Source organism: Helianthus annuus, chromosome 1 (assembly GCF_002127325.2).
Source record: "Helianthus annuus cultivar XRQ/B chromosome 1, HanXRQr2.0-SUNRISE, whole genome shotgun sequence".
In the NCBI taxonomy this organism is placed as follows: domain Eukaryota; kingdom Viridiplantae; phylum Streptophyta; class Magnoliopsida; order Asterales; family Asteraceae; genus Helianthus; species Helianthus annuus.
Window position 1 is genome coordinate 8,525,540 of NC_035433.2, and position 14,952 is coordinate 8,540,491.

At 39.4% G+C, this 14,952-nt stretch overlaps 1 protein-coding gene across 2 annotated transcripts; it reads left to right on the forward strand.

Annotated features, from left to right (window-relative positions):
• Positions 1-221: 221 nt before the first annotated feature.
• On the forward strand, positions 222-6,025 carry LOC110864087 (protein TIFY 4B). Of its 2 annotated transcripts, none has more exons than XM_022113208.2 (9): positions 222-421; positions 515-660; positions 919-1,046; positions 2,527-2,617; positions 2,698-2,836; positions 2,967-3,032; positions 4,114-4,174; positions 4,248-4,460; positions 5,673-6,025. In XM_022113208.2, the coding sequence occupies exons 1-8, from the start codon at positions 292-294 to the stop codon at positions 4,249-4,251; spliced, it is 765 nt and encodes a 254-aa protein (XP_021968900.1). In that variant the 5' UTR covers positions 222-291; the 3' UTR covers positions 4,252-4,460; positions 5,673-6,025. The 2 variants fall into 2 exon arrangements, with proteins under 2 accessions (XP_021968900.1, XP_021968898.1); XM_022113206.2 differs by having other exon boundaries at positions 4,254-4,460.
• The last annotated feature ends 8,927 nt before the right edge of the window (positions 6,026-14,952 follow it).

Below are 14,952 nucleotides of genomic sequence, written 5' to 3' on the forward strand. Positions count from 1 at the left end.
TAACGTTCAGACTAGTGTTTCTAGTCTGACCCGTTTTGAGTGAAACAGGCCAGCCGGACTAGAAAACCGGGGGTTGAACCGGAAATTAATTAATTATTTTATTATTTTTATAATAGAGAAAGTACTACGTGGCAGTATGGGGTGGCAAGTTGCAGCCTTCCCATTGGACAACCACTTCCCTTAAAAGCCAACGCGCCTCCACTCTTTGTCCCAAACTCACACGACACACACACTACTCACTCTTCCCCCAAATTCCAATTTTATTACCCTAATTCCGTCGATTACGCCACCATGTCAACGGAGGAGCCACCGTCCTCCACCACCGCCACGTCAGCACTCGACAAACCTCTCCACCTCCTCACCGAAGACGACATTTCTCAACTCACGCGCGAAGACTGCCGCCGCTTCCTCAAACAAAAAGGTTTCGTTTCGTTTCGTTTCATCTAAATTGAAATGAAAATTGTAATTGAAATGGAAATCGGAATTCTAATTGTAAGTTCTGGATGATTTGTAGGGATGAGACGACCTTCGTGGAACAAATCACAGGCGATCCAGCAAGTAATCATGCTGAAAGCACTGCTGGAACCGTCGCCGGACACCGATGACGGTGGCCGGAAACCGTACATTACTTCACGCCAGCAACAAACCCTAGCCACTCGTGTACATCATTATCTTTACTTTTATTATTATATATTATTATTATTGTTATCTTTAATTAGGAAATACTTATATTGCTAATATAATATTTGTTAACTACTGTTAACAAAGTTAGTAACACGCTTACACTTTATTATATGCTTTTGGATAATATATTATTATTATTGATTATGCTTTTTGTATATTATTAGTTATTATTATTATTACTACTGTGTTGCTACCTGCTAAGTTTGAAAGGTTGTGTGAAAATGTGGAATGTAGGACCAAAAAGGAACAAGTGCAGATACGGAGATCTCGCTTTCAGCGGAAGAATCAGTAGCTGGTCACCGTAGTAATGATACGGAGAAGGGGGATGTTTTGGGGGATAATGATTCCGCTGCTCCTACTGGGTAACGGTTTTCTTAGATAATGTTGTGGATATCATGTGTAATGATCATAGTTGTCAATAGCGATTGCTACCCTCGCTATAGCAAATAACGTAGCGTATAGGTCTAGTCTCGCTATAGCCTCTGTAGCGATGGTAGCGAACTTTAACTTTTTTTTTTTGCTTTTTTAAAAAAATATAAATAGAAATTAAATATAGCTATAGAATAGCTGGATTTTAGGTTTTTGTTAGACAAACATGTAAAATAGCGTATATACCAGGGTATTTTGATATAATATACGCATAAAGTTTTTTATTTTTTTTCTAGTGTATCGCTATATAAAAAATAGCCGCCCGCTATTTATTGCTATTCGCTATGTTGCATATAAGTACCTTATCGCTATTTGTCGTTATTCGCCAACTATGGTAATGATTATAGATGTTTCTTGGATGTGAGTTTGAATTGAGAGCAAAGGTGGTTTAAGTGGATTTGGTTGAGTTGCATCATTACATTTTCTTGAAATGAGTTGGTTTAATTTATATTGAGTACTTTGGTGGATGGTGTATAATGGATGTGGGTCTACCTGTTATATAGGTGGGATGAGGGTTATGCATACAATGATGAGACTTGTATTGTTTATAGTGTTATGTGGTCTTCTTTATCCATTCTTGATAGTTGGTTGGTCTTATGAACGCAGAACGCTATAGAAATCGGAAAGTTAATTTAATTTAGATCGGGAATCATTTAGATTCGACCCTGTTCTTATTTTCTTTATTGTTTTTACAAGAGTGCAAGATGTGGCATTAAAGTTTTTGCATAGGATAATCACCGTCTTGTGTTTAGCTTCTTATTTGCAATGAAAGTACAGAATCTCACACAACAAGCTTTTTAAGTTTTGACTAACCATATAACGGTTTTTTAAGTCATGTTATGGATATGATGTGTAATGATTACATATGTTTCATGAATGGTACCCTGAATTGAGAACAAAGGCATTTTGTTTTTCAGTCTTATCTTTTTAAGTGGATTTTGGTTGAGCTTAACATCATTACATCCCCTTAGAAATGATTCAGTTGTATAGTTTATGATTTATAATGACTACTTTGGTTCATATATTGTTTTGGTGGATGCTGCATAATGGATGTGGGTCTACCTGTTATATAGTTGAGTGTGGGGTTATGCATACAATGATAAGAGTTGTATTGTTTATAGTGTTATTTGTTTTTCTTTATAGTGTTCTTTGAGGTAAAAGGGCATGTTTGAACAAGTTTGTATCTTAGCCTATACTCTAAGCTTTATAAACAATATTGGTATATCTGTGTGTAGATACTGCTTACAAACCAAATAAAGCAAGCCTGAGTAGTTCTTTAATAGTTAATAAAGCAAAATGGGTATTAGAAAATGTAATTCGGATTTACATATTGTGTATCACATGCATGATACGTATACGAAAAATAAAAGAGATACATACACACATGTAACCTTTTTATTGTGAATCTTTCAGGATTGTTGGTGGGATAGAAGAGAAAAAAGGGCAAATGACAATATTTTATAGCGGCAAGGTGAATGTCTATGATGATGTCCCAGCTGATAAGGTATATGATATATATTGTATACCGACTTCAGTTACTTCTTTTTTTTTAACACAGTGATCTCACTAACTGAACAATTTCAGGCACAGGCACTCTTCCAGCTTGCTGCAAGCCCACTTCAGTTTTCTCAAGAAGACCCACTTGATGGAAAGACGTTACAATCTCCAAGCATCAATGCGGGCCGCGATTTCCCTTCTGTACTCTCGCCAGTCTTGCAGACAGGTTTGTCAATTTATTACTAATGGTATACAATAGTTTAAAGAATTTGGGAACTTAATTTAGGTAATTAAATGGAAGTGTTTACGGGTGTAGTTCATGCATTATTTCTGATCAATATATGTATGCTCTACAGTGAGAATGACGGATAACTATCGACTGCACAAAGAAGAAAACCATATATCGCGTGAAGATAACTCTGGTAACTTTGCAAAATTGCAAATCTTTTATTATGTTCCTCTTTTGCTGTATATGCATCAGAATCATTACTGTATTTTAGTTTTTTTCCTAACGGGTAAAAAAGGTAACATAAACAAATGTGGCTAAATCACCGTAAGTGTATTTAATATGCTTAAAAACTACTAATCATATTATTATCATGGTTGCAAAAGTCGCTAGGCGCTCCCTAGTCGGATTTGAGAGTACTCGGGAAGTAGTCGGCCTGGGCGGAGATTGCTCTGGGAGTAATCGGCCTAGGCGAACAGTACTCGGGCCTCAGCAGCCAACCTTGTAGTGAGTACTCGGAGCCTAGGCGGGACTTTTACTTATAAAACTTATATTGTTATTTTTATCAACAAATAAACATATGTGAATGATACACCTAATGTCTATAGAAAAGGTTTAATGTTTTGGACAAAAAGTGTTTCGGGTCAAGTGGTCAACCTAACTTCTGACCTGAAACAAATATACCTTTTTTGACCCATTACCAATAGGGGTGTAAACGAGCCGGACCGAGCCCGAGCTCGCCTGGGATCGAGCTCGGCTCGTCATGTTTTTTTGAAGCTCGAGCTCGGCTTGGTTCGAGCTTTACTTTTCTCGTGAGGAAAACCCAAAGCTCGAGCTATTTTGAGAACAACCTCAAATGAGCTAAAATCTCGGCTTGAGCTCGTTTCAATATCACTTAAACGAGCCAAAGCTCGGCTCGAGTTCGACTCGCCAATGTTATCATCATTATTATATTATATATAAAAAAATAAATTTTGATCGGGCTCGTTTAGGCTCGCGAGCTTAAACGAGCTTTGTATTTCAGGCTCGAGCTCGGGCTCGATAACAAAACGAGCTCTAATTCAGGCTCGAGCTCGAGCTCGTTAAAGCTTGGCTCGTTCGAGCTTTTTACCGAGCCGATAACGAGTAGCTCTCGAGCCTCTGGGCTTGTTTACACCCCTAATTACCAATCAACCTGGCTTACCCATTTTGCCACTTCTAGTTTTTTTGCCTGATTTGATTAATGAGCTTGTTCTCTATTTAACTTTTATCTTATGTTTTACAATTAATTATATAAGGTGAAGGTTCAGCAAGCAGAAAAGCGTCAGTTCAAAGATACCTAGAGAAAAAGAAAGACAGGTATCTTCGACTATACGTGCAACCACTTCTTTAATTCATCATTTTATTTTTCTCGGTTCTCACTTGTTGTTAGGTGAAGGTTTAAGAGCAAGAGGAAAGCAGGAGCTACCTTAGATGTTTACGCTAACCATCAGATCGGGAACCATAATAACCCGCATGAGCCGTTTAGTAGGAGTGCCACTTGCTCCCCACCGCCAGTCAGACCGCCTAACACCCCTAACCGCTTTAACTAATTTAAGTAATCTATTCAAGAGTTCAAGTCTCTTCCCATCCTTGCTGACAAAAGGTAATGTCGCCATTTTTTATGGGATCTCGCAAATTTTAAATTGAGTATAACGCCATTTTTGTCCCTGAGGTTTGGCCAGTTTTGCGACTTTCGTCCAAAGATATGTTTTTTTGCATCTAGATCCAAAAGGTTTGAAATCTTGCCATTTTCATCTGGCTAGTTAACTCCATCCATTTTTCTCTGTAAAGTCAGGGGTATTTCCATCTTTTTTGTTAACTTAAGGGGCAATTCAGTCTTTTTCAGGGGTATTCGGTCTTTTTACAAAAAGTGAAGAAGACCGAATTGCCCTTTAAGTTGACAAAAATGACTGAAATACCCCTTGTTTAACGGAGAAAAATGGATGGAGTTAACGAGCCGGATGAAAATGGCAAGATATCAAACCTTTTGGATCTAGATGCGAAAAAACATACATTTGGACAAAAGTTGCAAAACTGGCTGGGGACAAAAATGGCATTTTACTCTTTTAAATTCTAGCTAAAAAGAAAACAGGTCAAATTGGTTGAACCAGTTGAGTGATGTCCAAAGTGTGTTTTTATAGCATACAACCTTCTAAATCTTTTTTGTTCAAAAAATTATATCACTGTTGTAATAACGGAGTTTTTGTAATCGTATTTAACCGACTAATTATTTATGAAAAAAAAGTAGTTAAAAATTAGGACAAAAAGTATTCCAGGTCAACCCAAAACTACCCGTCTTGACCCACACAAAAGATATATCTTTTATTTGATGCATATTGCATTCACCATGCCACTTCTTTCAAAATGCCAATCTTGCACATGTTGCTAATCACTCGGATTTAGTTACTTGCAGCATTCTTGAGAACCCACCATATACTCTCCTCGCAAAATTTTAATCCATTGATGTGAAACCTCGTTGATTTGTGCTTTCTTTTAATGCTAACGGGCCAAATGGGTGATTTTGTATAGTTAGCTAAAAAGAAAACAGGACAAATGGGTTGAGCGGGTTCGGCAATGGGTTGAAACGGGTTGGGTTGACCTATACATTTTTCTTTTATCCTTTTTTTCAACTTCATCTATAATATGATTTACAAACAATGTTATAACAATAACAATCTTTTTTTTTATCTTGAGTAATCAGTTTTAGGTCTTTTCATGCATTTCATTTACATGTTGGTTGATTTTCATCTTGTTCAGCTATAATTCAGTAGGCCAATTTACTTACAAGTGGATCGATACCTTTGACTTCGTGCAGGTATGGGCTTGTGGAGGCCCATTCCTTTGAAGATGACGAAGGATGCCAGAAACTTTAAGCATTCATCAAAGGTAAATATGCGACTTGAGATATGGTAGGTATCGATTTCGGTTTTCTAGTTTAGTATTTAGTAGAGTGGTGATTTCCTAGTTTGATGCTTTTGAGGTGCTCTGCTTGCTTTCGTAGTTCTGTCTTGTATGTTTTGCGCATCGGCAATGGTTTTGTAAAAGGTTTGTGTTTGTTTAAGGCATTTGAGAGTAACGAGAGTTATCCGAAGGGTAAATATCTTCGATACTTGTATTCGACTTTGACATGAATTTGTATTTTAGCTTATTAGTCTTTAGTTTTCCAAATTTGCGTTTGGTCTTCGATATTTGTTTTTCTAGGTCGGAAGATCAATGCGAATGTGGAAGATTAGAACATAAAAATGCAAGATGCAAGAGAACATCACACACTTCAACATTATTTGATCACTAAGCAGTTCTTTTTTTTAGAAGTCTTGTAAATGTCAGTTTTTTATTCAAAAAAAAAAACCTTTTTATTAATAGAAAAAGCATGCATTGTGTCGGCCCATGCTAGTTATACACGCGGTTTCGTACTGTCCGATTGGGCGAAGTTTGTTCCTAAAAAAATCAATGTCTTTGGATGGCATGGGGTTCAAGATCGACTCGCAACTCTAAAAGGTCTGAAAAGGAGGGATATTACGGGGTTTGGCGGAGTGCAAAATTTGTGAGAATACGAAGAGGATACGGATCACTTGTTTGTATCTTGCATTGCTCTAGTGAGAGTGTGGCAAAGAGTTAGCGGATGGTGCAAAATATCTCAGATCTATGCCTTTACTAGGAAGGATTTGCTTGAATACCATAAAACTCTGATGGGGTCGGCGAATAAAAAATGTTGGTACAAACGGTCAGCTTTACGACATGTTGTAAGACCACCCGTAGTGGGGCGTGATTTAAAAAAAAAATTAAAAAAAAACGCCCTAAAACGCCCCTCTCCCCACTACACCGGGCGTTATTAGGCGTGATTTTTGAAAAAAAATCGATCTCGGCGTTTTAATTATAGGCAAAAGATCAAATACAAATAATCTTAACATACTAAACATACAAATTGAAGGAGCCAAAAAGACAAGGTGGCATTTTTGTAATTACCACCAACTATCAAAGTTACAACCAAAAATACCTAAAAAAACACAAATTTTTTTTTAACATTTTTTATTAAAAATCGCTACATTTCGTTAGCAAAAAAAAAAAAAAAAATTTTTTTGGCTGCTACTAAAAGTAGCGATTTTTTAATAAAAAATGTTAAAAAAATAAAATAAAATAATTTGTGTGTTTTTTTTTATTTTTTTAGATTTTTTGGGGGTTTAGTTTTTAGCATTTTAGCTTGGGGGGGGGGGGGTAGGTTTTTTTTAGGCTTTTGGGGGTGGGGTGGGGGGGGGGGGGGTTAGGTTTTTTTTAGGTTTTTGGGGGTGTGGGGGGAGGTTAGGTTTTTTTTTAGGTTTTTTTTTGGGGGTGGGGGGGGGGGGGGGTTAGGTTTTTTTAGGTTTTTGGGGGGTGTGGGGGGGGGGGGGGGTTGGGGGGTTTAGGTTTTTTTTGGGGGTGGGGGAGTGGTTAGGTTTTTTTAGGTATATTTGTAGAGTAACTTTGATAGTTATTGATAATTACAAAAATGACACCTTGTCTTTTTGAGTTTTCCTTCAATTTGTATGTTTAGTATGTTAAGATTATTTGTACAAGAAATTTACCCTTTAATTATAACGCTGGAAGTGGTATTGAAGTGGCCAATGGGAGTGGAGGAGACTTTGACCAGCCAATGGGAGTGGATGAGAGTTTAAAAAAATTGGATCTTGTTTTTTTTTTAATGATTAGAAGGGGCATTATTAGGCATTATTCCCACTACGGCACTTTTGCAATAACGCCCCATGCTGACTGGACTGCCACGTGTCGGATAATGCCCCATGGTGGGGGCATTATTCACCACTACACATGGTCTAAACTCCAATTATAATGTTAGTACAAACGGTCATCCTTATGGCATGTTGGGCGATTTTAGGTGATGAATGAAATTGTTGGTTGCTGTTCAAAAAAAAAAAAAAAAAAAAGATTGTAAACTCCAATTATAATGTTGGTACAGACGGTCATCCTTACGGCACGTTGAGCGATTTTGGGTGATTGAATGAAATTGTTGGTTGCTGTTAAAAAAAAACGAGATTATAATCTCCAATTATAAGTAGAAGAAAATGATAAAAAATATATATGTATTGTTGCTTAGTGGAGATGAATATGATCGGGTGGTTCCGCTGGTTCAATGATCCAAATTTACCAGTTCAAAAAAAATTATTGAAAATATTTTGTGTTACGATGTTCTTTTTTATATCTAAAGGGGCAGTTTCGTAAATTCGCTAACATCTCAATGATACAATTACATGTTGACTTTTAAAAGTGTTGGTTATCCATCGATTCGTCATAATTGTTTTGTTAGAGGTAGTTTTTTTTTTTCTTTTCTTTTTTTTTTTTTTGAAAATTAACTTTTATTCACAAGCAACCCTCAACCGAGGGACGCCCAAAACGAAAGAACCAAATTACATCAAATTGAAAGAGCACCAATCTCTCCAAACTATACTTCTGTTCTTAGATCTATTATGGTACCAATGAAAGCCTAAAATTTTAATATCTTGAAAAATATCAAGGATTTCTTTTCTTCCATTATTGAATCTCCTATCGTTCCTCGCCGACCAAATACACCAGCAGGCAGTAATGATAATACCATGGAGAGCTTCACTAGCAACCTTGTTTAAGCCAGCGTGTTCGTGAATAAGGAGAAGGTCTTGGATAGAGAAGGCGAAAATAGGACTGATCTTGCACCAACTACTGATCATGCACCAAATATTTGAGGCGACTGAGCATGAACAAAAGAGATGAGCAGCCGATTCCTCGCCATCTTCGCATAAGGGGCAAACCGAGTCACCGTTAAAACAATTCCTTCTAATAAGCGCGTCAGAAGTCGCGATCCTTCCCATCTCGGCTCTCCACATTAAGATGTTACATTTCTTTGGAACCCACCTAGACCACTTAAAAATGAAGTTTCCGCTGTAATCGATCTCGCTTCTGAGGAAAGATTTAACGTCCTTAACCGAAAAGTCATTGTACTTACCACCGGTCCATTCCCATTTGTCAAGAGCGTCGCATAAGGACTTATCGGACAACAGGGATTCCAACGACAGCAGCTCTTCAGATTCAATACCAGAAACTAAAGACCTCAACCAAACCCAATTACCAGAAAAAGAATTAGAAGCAACATTAAATCTGTCGGCTACCTTGCAGTTTTTCTCAGCTTCAAGACGGAATAAAAAAGGAAACTTATCTTTGAGAGCTTGGTTGTCAGCCCACCGATCCAGCCAAAAACTAATCAAAGCTCCGTTACCAACTTTACCAGTAAAGTTCTGAGTTAAGTTAACAGCCCCAATCTTCGTTTTCTCTAACAAAGCAATGATGTGTTTCCAAATGCCGTTAATATTTTTGTTACACGGAATCGATCTCCAACAATCTATTTTGGAGTGAATTGAAACAATTACCTTCCTCCATAAACCATTAGGTTCAGTTTTAAATCTCCAGTACCATTTAGATAGAAGCGCTATGTTAACGTCCGAGAGATTTGAGATTCCGATCCCACCCATCTCGATAGGTAACGAGAGACGGCTCCAAGCAACCCAAGGGATTCTAGAGGCATCGTTGTTACCACCCCAAAGGAACCTCCTCATTATCTTTTCCAAACCTCTAACCACACTCACTGGAGCTTTGAAAAGCGAGAGGAAATAGTTAGGAATACTTTCGAGAACAGACTTTATAAGGGTTAACCTGCCACCGATTGAGAGAGTTGAGGATTTCCACAAAGCGAGCCTGGACTCAAAGATATCGAACACCGCTTTCCAACTGTCAATTTTGTGCATCTTAGCGCCGACTAAGGTCCCGAGATGAAAGAAAGGCAATTCTCCAACTTTACAACAAAAAGAATCCGCCACTCTATTAACTTCGCCAGAAGCAACACCGACGCCGAAGAGAAGAGACTTGTTCAAATTAATTTTGAGACCGGCGCAAAAATAAAAACACCTTAGAAGTTTCAAAACGCTCTTTAAGTTATGATCAGTCCATTCCCCAAGAAAGATACAATCATCTGCATACAAAAGGTGAGAAATAATCGGCCCGTCATTAGGAAGGTTAATACCTTTCAACATTCCCAAGTCAACCGCCTTACGAATCATGCTCGAGAAAGCCTCCATAACGAGTAAAAACAAGAAGGGGGAAATCGGATCACCTTGTTTCATTCCTTTAGAGCAATTAAACTCGAACGTCGGGGACCCGTTAACCAGGACCGCCGTTCTAGCAGAGGATAACCACCGACACCACCGAAGAGGAAAACCCAATTGGGACATCACCGAAATAACAAAATTCCAGTTGACATTATCGTAGGCTTTAGCGAAATCGATTTTGAATATAAAAGCTTTATATTTAACCTTCTTCATCCAAGCTATTACCTCGTTCAGAATTAAGGGCCCGTCCAAAATCATCCTATCTTTCAAAAAAGCCGTTTGAGAGTCGGAAATAATTGATCCGATAACCTTTTTGAGCCTGTTGGCTAACACTTTAGACACCACCTTATTTAAGACGCCCACCAGGGTAATAGGCCGATAATCATTTAAACCTTCCGGATCTTTAGTTTTCGGAATAATGGTAATAAAAGAGGATGAGCATCCTCTCGAAAAAGATCCTTCTTCAAAGAATCTATGAAAAATGTCGATGAAATCAGCTTCAAAAAAAAACCAGAACCTTTTAATGAATTTCATATTGAAACCGTCCGGACCCGGGGACTTGTCGCTACCACACTCGAAAACTGCCGACTTAATTTCGTCTCTTGAAAATTTTTTAATAAGCATGTTAGCATCGTCAACAGAGAGCGTATTGCTGAAAGAACAGTCCAATCTGGGACGGATCGACAACTCCTCCTTATATTTATCTCTGAAAAAATCATGGACCGCTTTTTTAATTATTGTAGGTTTAGTCGCCCAAACCCCGCCGACCAGAAGACCAGGGATACTATTAGACACTTTCCTTTTGTTAACCAAGCTGTGAAAATAAGTTGTGTTATCATCCCCATCCATAGCCCAACGGGTCCTAGCTCTTTGTTTAATATCCTTCGATTTCAACTCTTCCAAAAACTGAATTCTTTTTTTACATTCCAACCTAATCCACTCTTCCTCATCTGTTAAATCTCTGTCTTCCATAATAATATCCAGGTCGTCTAGTTCCTCTTTAGCTTTAATAACCTCCTCCTCTTCCTTAGATCTGAGCTCGTCTCTCCAGATCTTAATTTTCTCTCTTAAAATTTTGAACTTCATAAGAAGCTTTTGGTCAGGAGGCCCGGAGAACCTGAAATCGGACAGAGCCTCCTCCACAACCTTCCCAAAATCTGACCTATCCAGCCAAGAACTGAAAAACCTAAACGGTTTAGGGCCAAAATTCAGATTCTTGATCGAGACCAAGATTGGGTTATGGTCCGAAAACCCTCGGGGCAACACTCTCACACAGGCCTCAGGCCACTTGTTTTGAAAACTGTTGCAAACCAACACCCGGTCAATTTTGCTAAACTTCCTACCGTTAACCCCTTCCAACATATAAGTGAATTTAGACCCCTTCATTTCATATTCACAAAGACCAGCCTCGAAGATAAAATCATTAAACTCCCTAGCGCAATGAGGTTTGAATTTGGAATTTTTTCTCTCTTCTGGACATCTAACGACATTAAAGTCTCCAGCAAGAAACCATAAACCAGGCTGAGAGTTCATAAGACCAAGGATTTTATTCCATAATACTCTTTTATCGACCTGAGATTGCGGAGCGTACACGTTTAAAAAATTAAACAAGTCATTGTTACCTTTCATATTACCTGAAAGAAGGAGGAAATTCGGGTCTGAAACAGACGAGATGAGAGAAAAAATCCCCTTCTCCCAAACACAAAGGAGACCACCGGATCTACCAGAGGGATCGACAACAGCTTTTTCCCAATTCGAATTACCCCAGAAAGACGAGATATCCACATCCGAAATACCCGATCTACCAGTCTCTTGAAACATTAACAGTTGAACCTTCTCTGCACTTCTGAGATTCCTAATCCATTTAGCTTTTTTCTCGACTCCGAAGCCTCTAATATTGATTGACAACGTATTCATTTGGGAACTCCATTAATACCTTCTGATCTGATGACCTCGATAACTTTGTCGGCTAATCCCTCCAAATTCACTCCAACCATATTACCAAAGTTGATGGTTTCTTGGGCTTCCTTTTCAATCGAAACCTGAGCAGATTCATGCACAACATCGTTATCTTCTGCCAAAGCCGTATCCCCAACATCGACTAGAGAATTAACTGGGGCCTCCTTAGTATCTCCATTCGGACTATTATTAAGATTAAAAACCGAGTCTACCGAACCGCCTGACTCCATCCCTTTCTCCGCAGGACCGGCGTTAAGGTCAAAAAGATTTAGGTCGGTCTGTTCATCAAGGTTGAAAAGATCCTCCCCTCTTCTCCTTTTCTTGGGCCTAGGAGAGTATTGGGCTACAAGATTAATCCAATTATTCTTAAAAGAAGGCCCACCTCTACCTAAATCCGAATTGTCGGATCCTTTATTTCTTTCATTGGAAGCACGTGGAAAAAATACCGGATCATTTATTGGAGACTGGGCCCCACCTCCATGCAATGAAGAAAAATCTTCCTCTCTTATATTAATTTCCGGCTCGAATAACCGATTAACCTTTTCATCTTCCAAGGAATCGTTCCTGCCAGCCCTCGGAAGGTCCGCCACCGGAAGATCAGCGTTTCCCCTAGTTCTGATGATACCCCAACCGACTCTTCATCTTCATCGAGAAAGTCAGGTATCCATTGACAATTCTCTTCCGTAACCCAAACTTTGTACCTCTTATCTTGCCAGCAAAGGGTAAGAATGCCATTAATCCGATTACCTGAGCCATGAAGAATCCCTAACCGATCATACGAGAGATCCCTTTCCGACTCTGAGAACTGAGAGGAGTGGACAACTTTCCCGTACTTGCTGCCGATAGCGTCGAATACTTCTTTGGAAAGCAGGTGCGGAGGAACACCGGTAATGTTAACCCACGCGAGGCGTTCAAAAGGTTGAGACTGACCCAGCCAAGGATTAAGACTCGAAAACCAATTGTTCCAAACCTCCTTCTCTTCAAGAAACTTATTAACAACGTCTCCGTTTTCAAAAGAAACCAAAACCGAGAGTCCTCCGAGGTATTGAAGAGAGGCCTTCTCGAACCCAGCTTTAGAGATGGAAGACTTAAGAAGTCTTAACTCCGAGAAACCCCGAGTTCTTCCGACCACGGCTTTCCCGATCAGGTCCGAAAGGGAAAAAACAGCGGGGTCGAGGATCACCTCATCTTCCTTTTCAACAGCATGGGACTTGTTTGTTAGAATGTCCAGAAAGGACACTCCAGGCTTAACAGGGTTGTTATCCTTCACCTTCGGATTAGCACCTACCGGGCCACTGGGGATCGGCCTACCTCCTCCCCTGCTCCGGGACGGTTTCGCACCTACATTTTCTTTGGCAAAAAGAGCGACATTGATAACCAACTTGTTGCCGCCCAGCTTCAATTTCGACATACTAACCAAGAGCTCATCCACATCCCTAGCACCTTTAAAGCTAACAAATCCAAAGGTTCTACCTTCCTTGTCTTTCTTTTTCGCAATAAAAGCCCCAGCGATCTCTCCGAAAGGCCTGAAGGCATCAGCCAAGTCCCAAGGCCTGCACCCCTGGGGAATATTTGAAACAAAAAACTTTGAAATGTTTGATTTGAAATCAGCATTCTCCCTTCTTTGTCTTCGATTGTTGCCCTGCACCTCCCACCCTTCGTCTGAACCATCCATGAAAGAAGCTACCTACGTCGAGCCACCGGCGAATAGGAGCCCAAGAAAAATGAAGAAAAGAAAAACAAAAACGAAACGAAAACCGGACCCGAGCGGCGAATGGATAAGATCGAAAGCGAATTAGAATGGAGGTCAAGCAGAGAAGGAGCGGCCTCACACGCTAATCCGGCAGACGACTGATCGTCGAGCCTCTCGGCGGCCGGAATATGAAAAGGTTAGGGAGAGATCTTCTTTTCTTTTAATAAGAGAAATCACATTTCAATTAATATATTCTTAAAACAAAAGGGGCTATGTTTGGTGACGATAATACCGTGTCACACCCCCAAAATCCACATGCGGAGTATCACCGTTTGGGGGCGTGACTGACCAAGATCCAGCCACTAATTATACCGAGCAATTTAATTAATAACATAAGTAGTATTCACCAACCACAGGGTTAGCAAATATCATAATCAAAGTTTAAAAGCTTTAAGTTCAAATAGTAGTTTAGGTAAGTAGCGGAAGCATATACAAAACAGTTTTAAACAAAGTTAATAGTTCAAGTTTATTTAGAACCCAACACAGGGGTTAGACGACCACTACACATCCCCAAGTAGCAAGCTCCTGAGTCACTGGGTACCTGCAAAACATGCAGTAGGGTATCAACAAAAATGTTGGCGAGTTCACGGGTTGTCCAGTTTTTAATTTCCAAAAACTTGTTTCACCAGTTAATTTATCCGTTTATACATGCCATGGGGAGCTACCCCATAAGTAAGCGACTAAACTGTTTTTCCAATACCGAATACTAGGTGACCGTACGTTTCCGTAGTGACCCGTTTGTCAATGTTCTATCATCATTGACGGTTTGCCAGAGTACATTAGTTCACGACTGATCCTCTACAGGCACGGTGTGAGGCTGGTAAGACCTAAATAGCGCTATCAACTAATAACCCGTTCGCCTGGCCCCGACGACTAATCGGTATTAAGTAGTAGGGACTTGAGTGATAGAGTTTCGTTTAGTGTTGCTCGTTGCATTCCGTATAAACAGTAATTAACTAAGAGTCCCGCACAAGGGGAGAAAATATTTTTGTATCCCTCACAAGGGATAGCGTTGTTTTAAGTTCCGTTTTCCCAAACCACCGGGAACGCATGCTTTAAAAGTTGTGAACTCACCTTGGGTTGCTCGGCAGTTTAGTTTACTTGGTTAAGTATGCTGGTCACCACGCCCTAATATGGTTACCAGTATGGGTCAGGCTCGGATACAAGTAATCACGTACATCTTACACGTATCTAACACATAGCATGCATAACATATATTTATCTTTTAAGTTATTGGGCCCGTCCAAGTTCCTAAA

Coding starts and splice junctions, on each gene's coding strand:
- LOC110864087 (XM_022113206.2), top strand. CDS start 292: ATGTCAACGGAGGAGCCACCGTCCTCCACCACCGCCACGTCAGCACTC. Junction 1,047..2,526: donor GATTCCGCTGCTCCTACTGG/GTAACGGTTTTC, acceptor TGAATCTTTCAG/GATTGTTGGTGGGATAGAAG. Junction 2,618..2,697: donor ATGATGTCCCAGCTGATAAG/GTATATGATATA, acceptor GAACAATTTCAG/GCACAGGCACTCTTCCAGCT.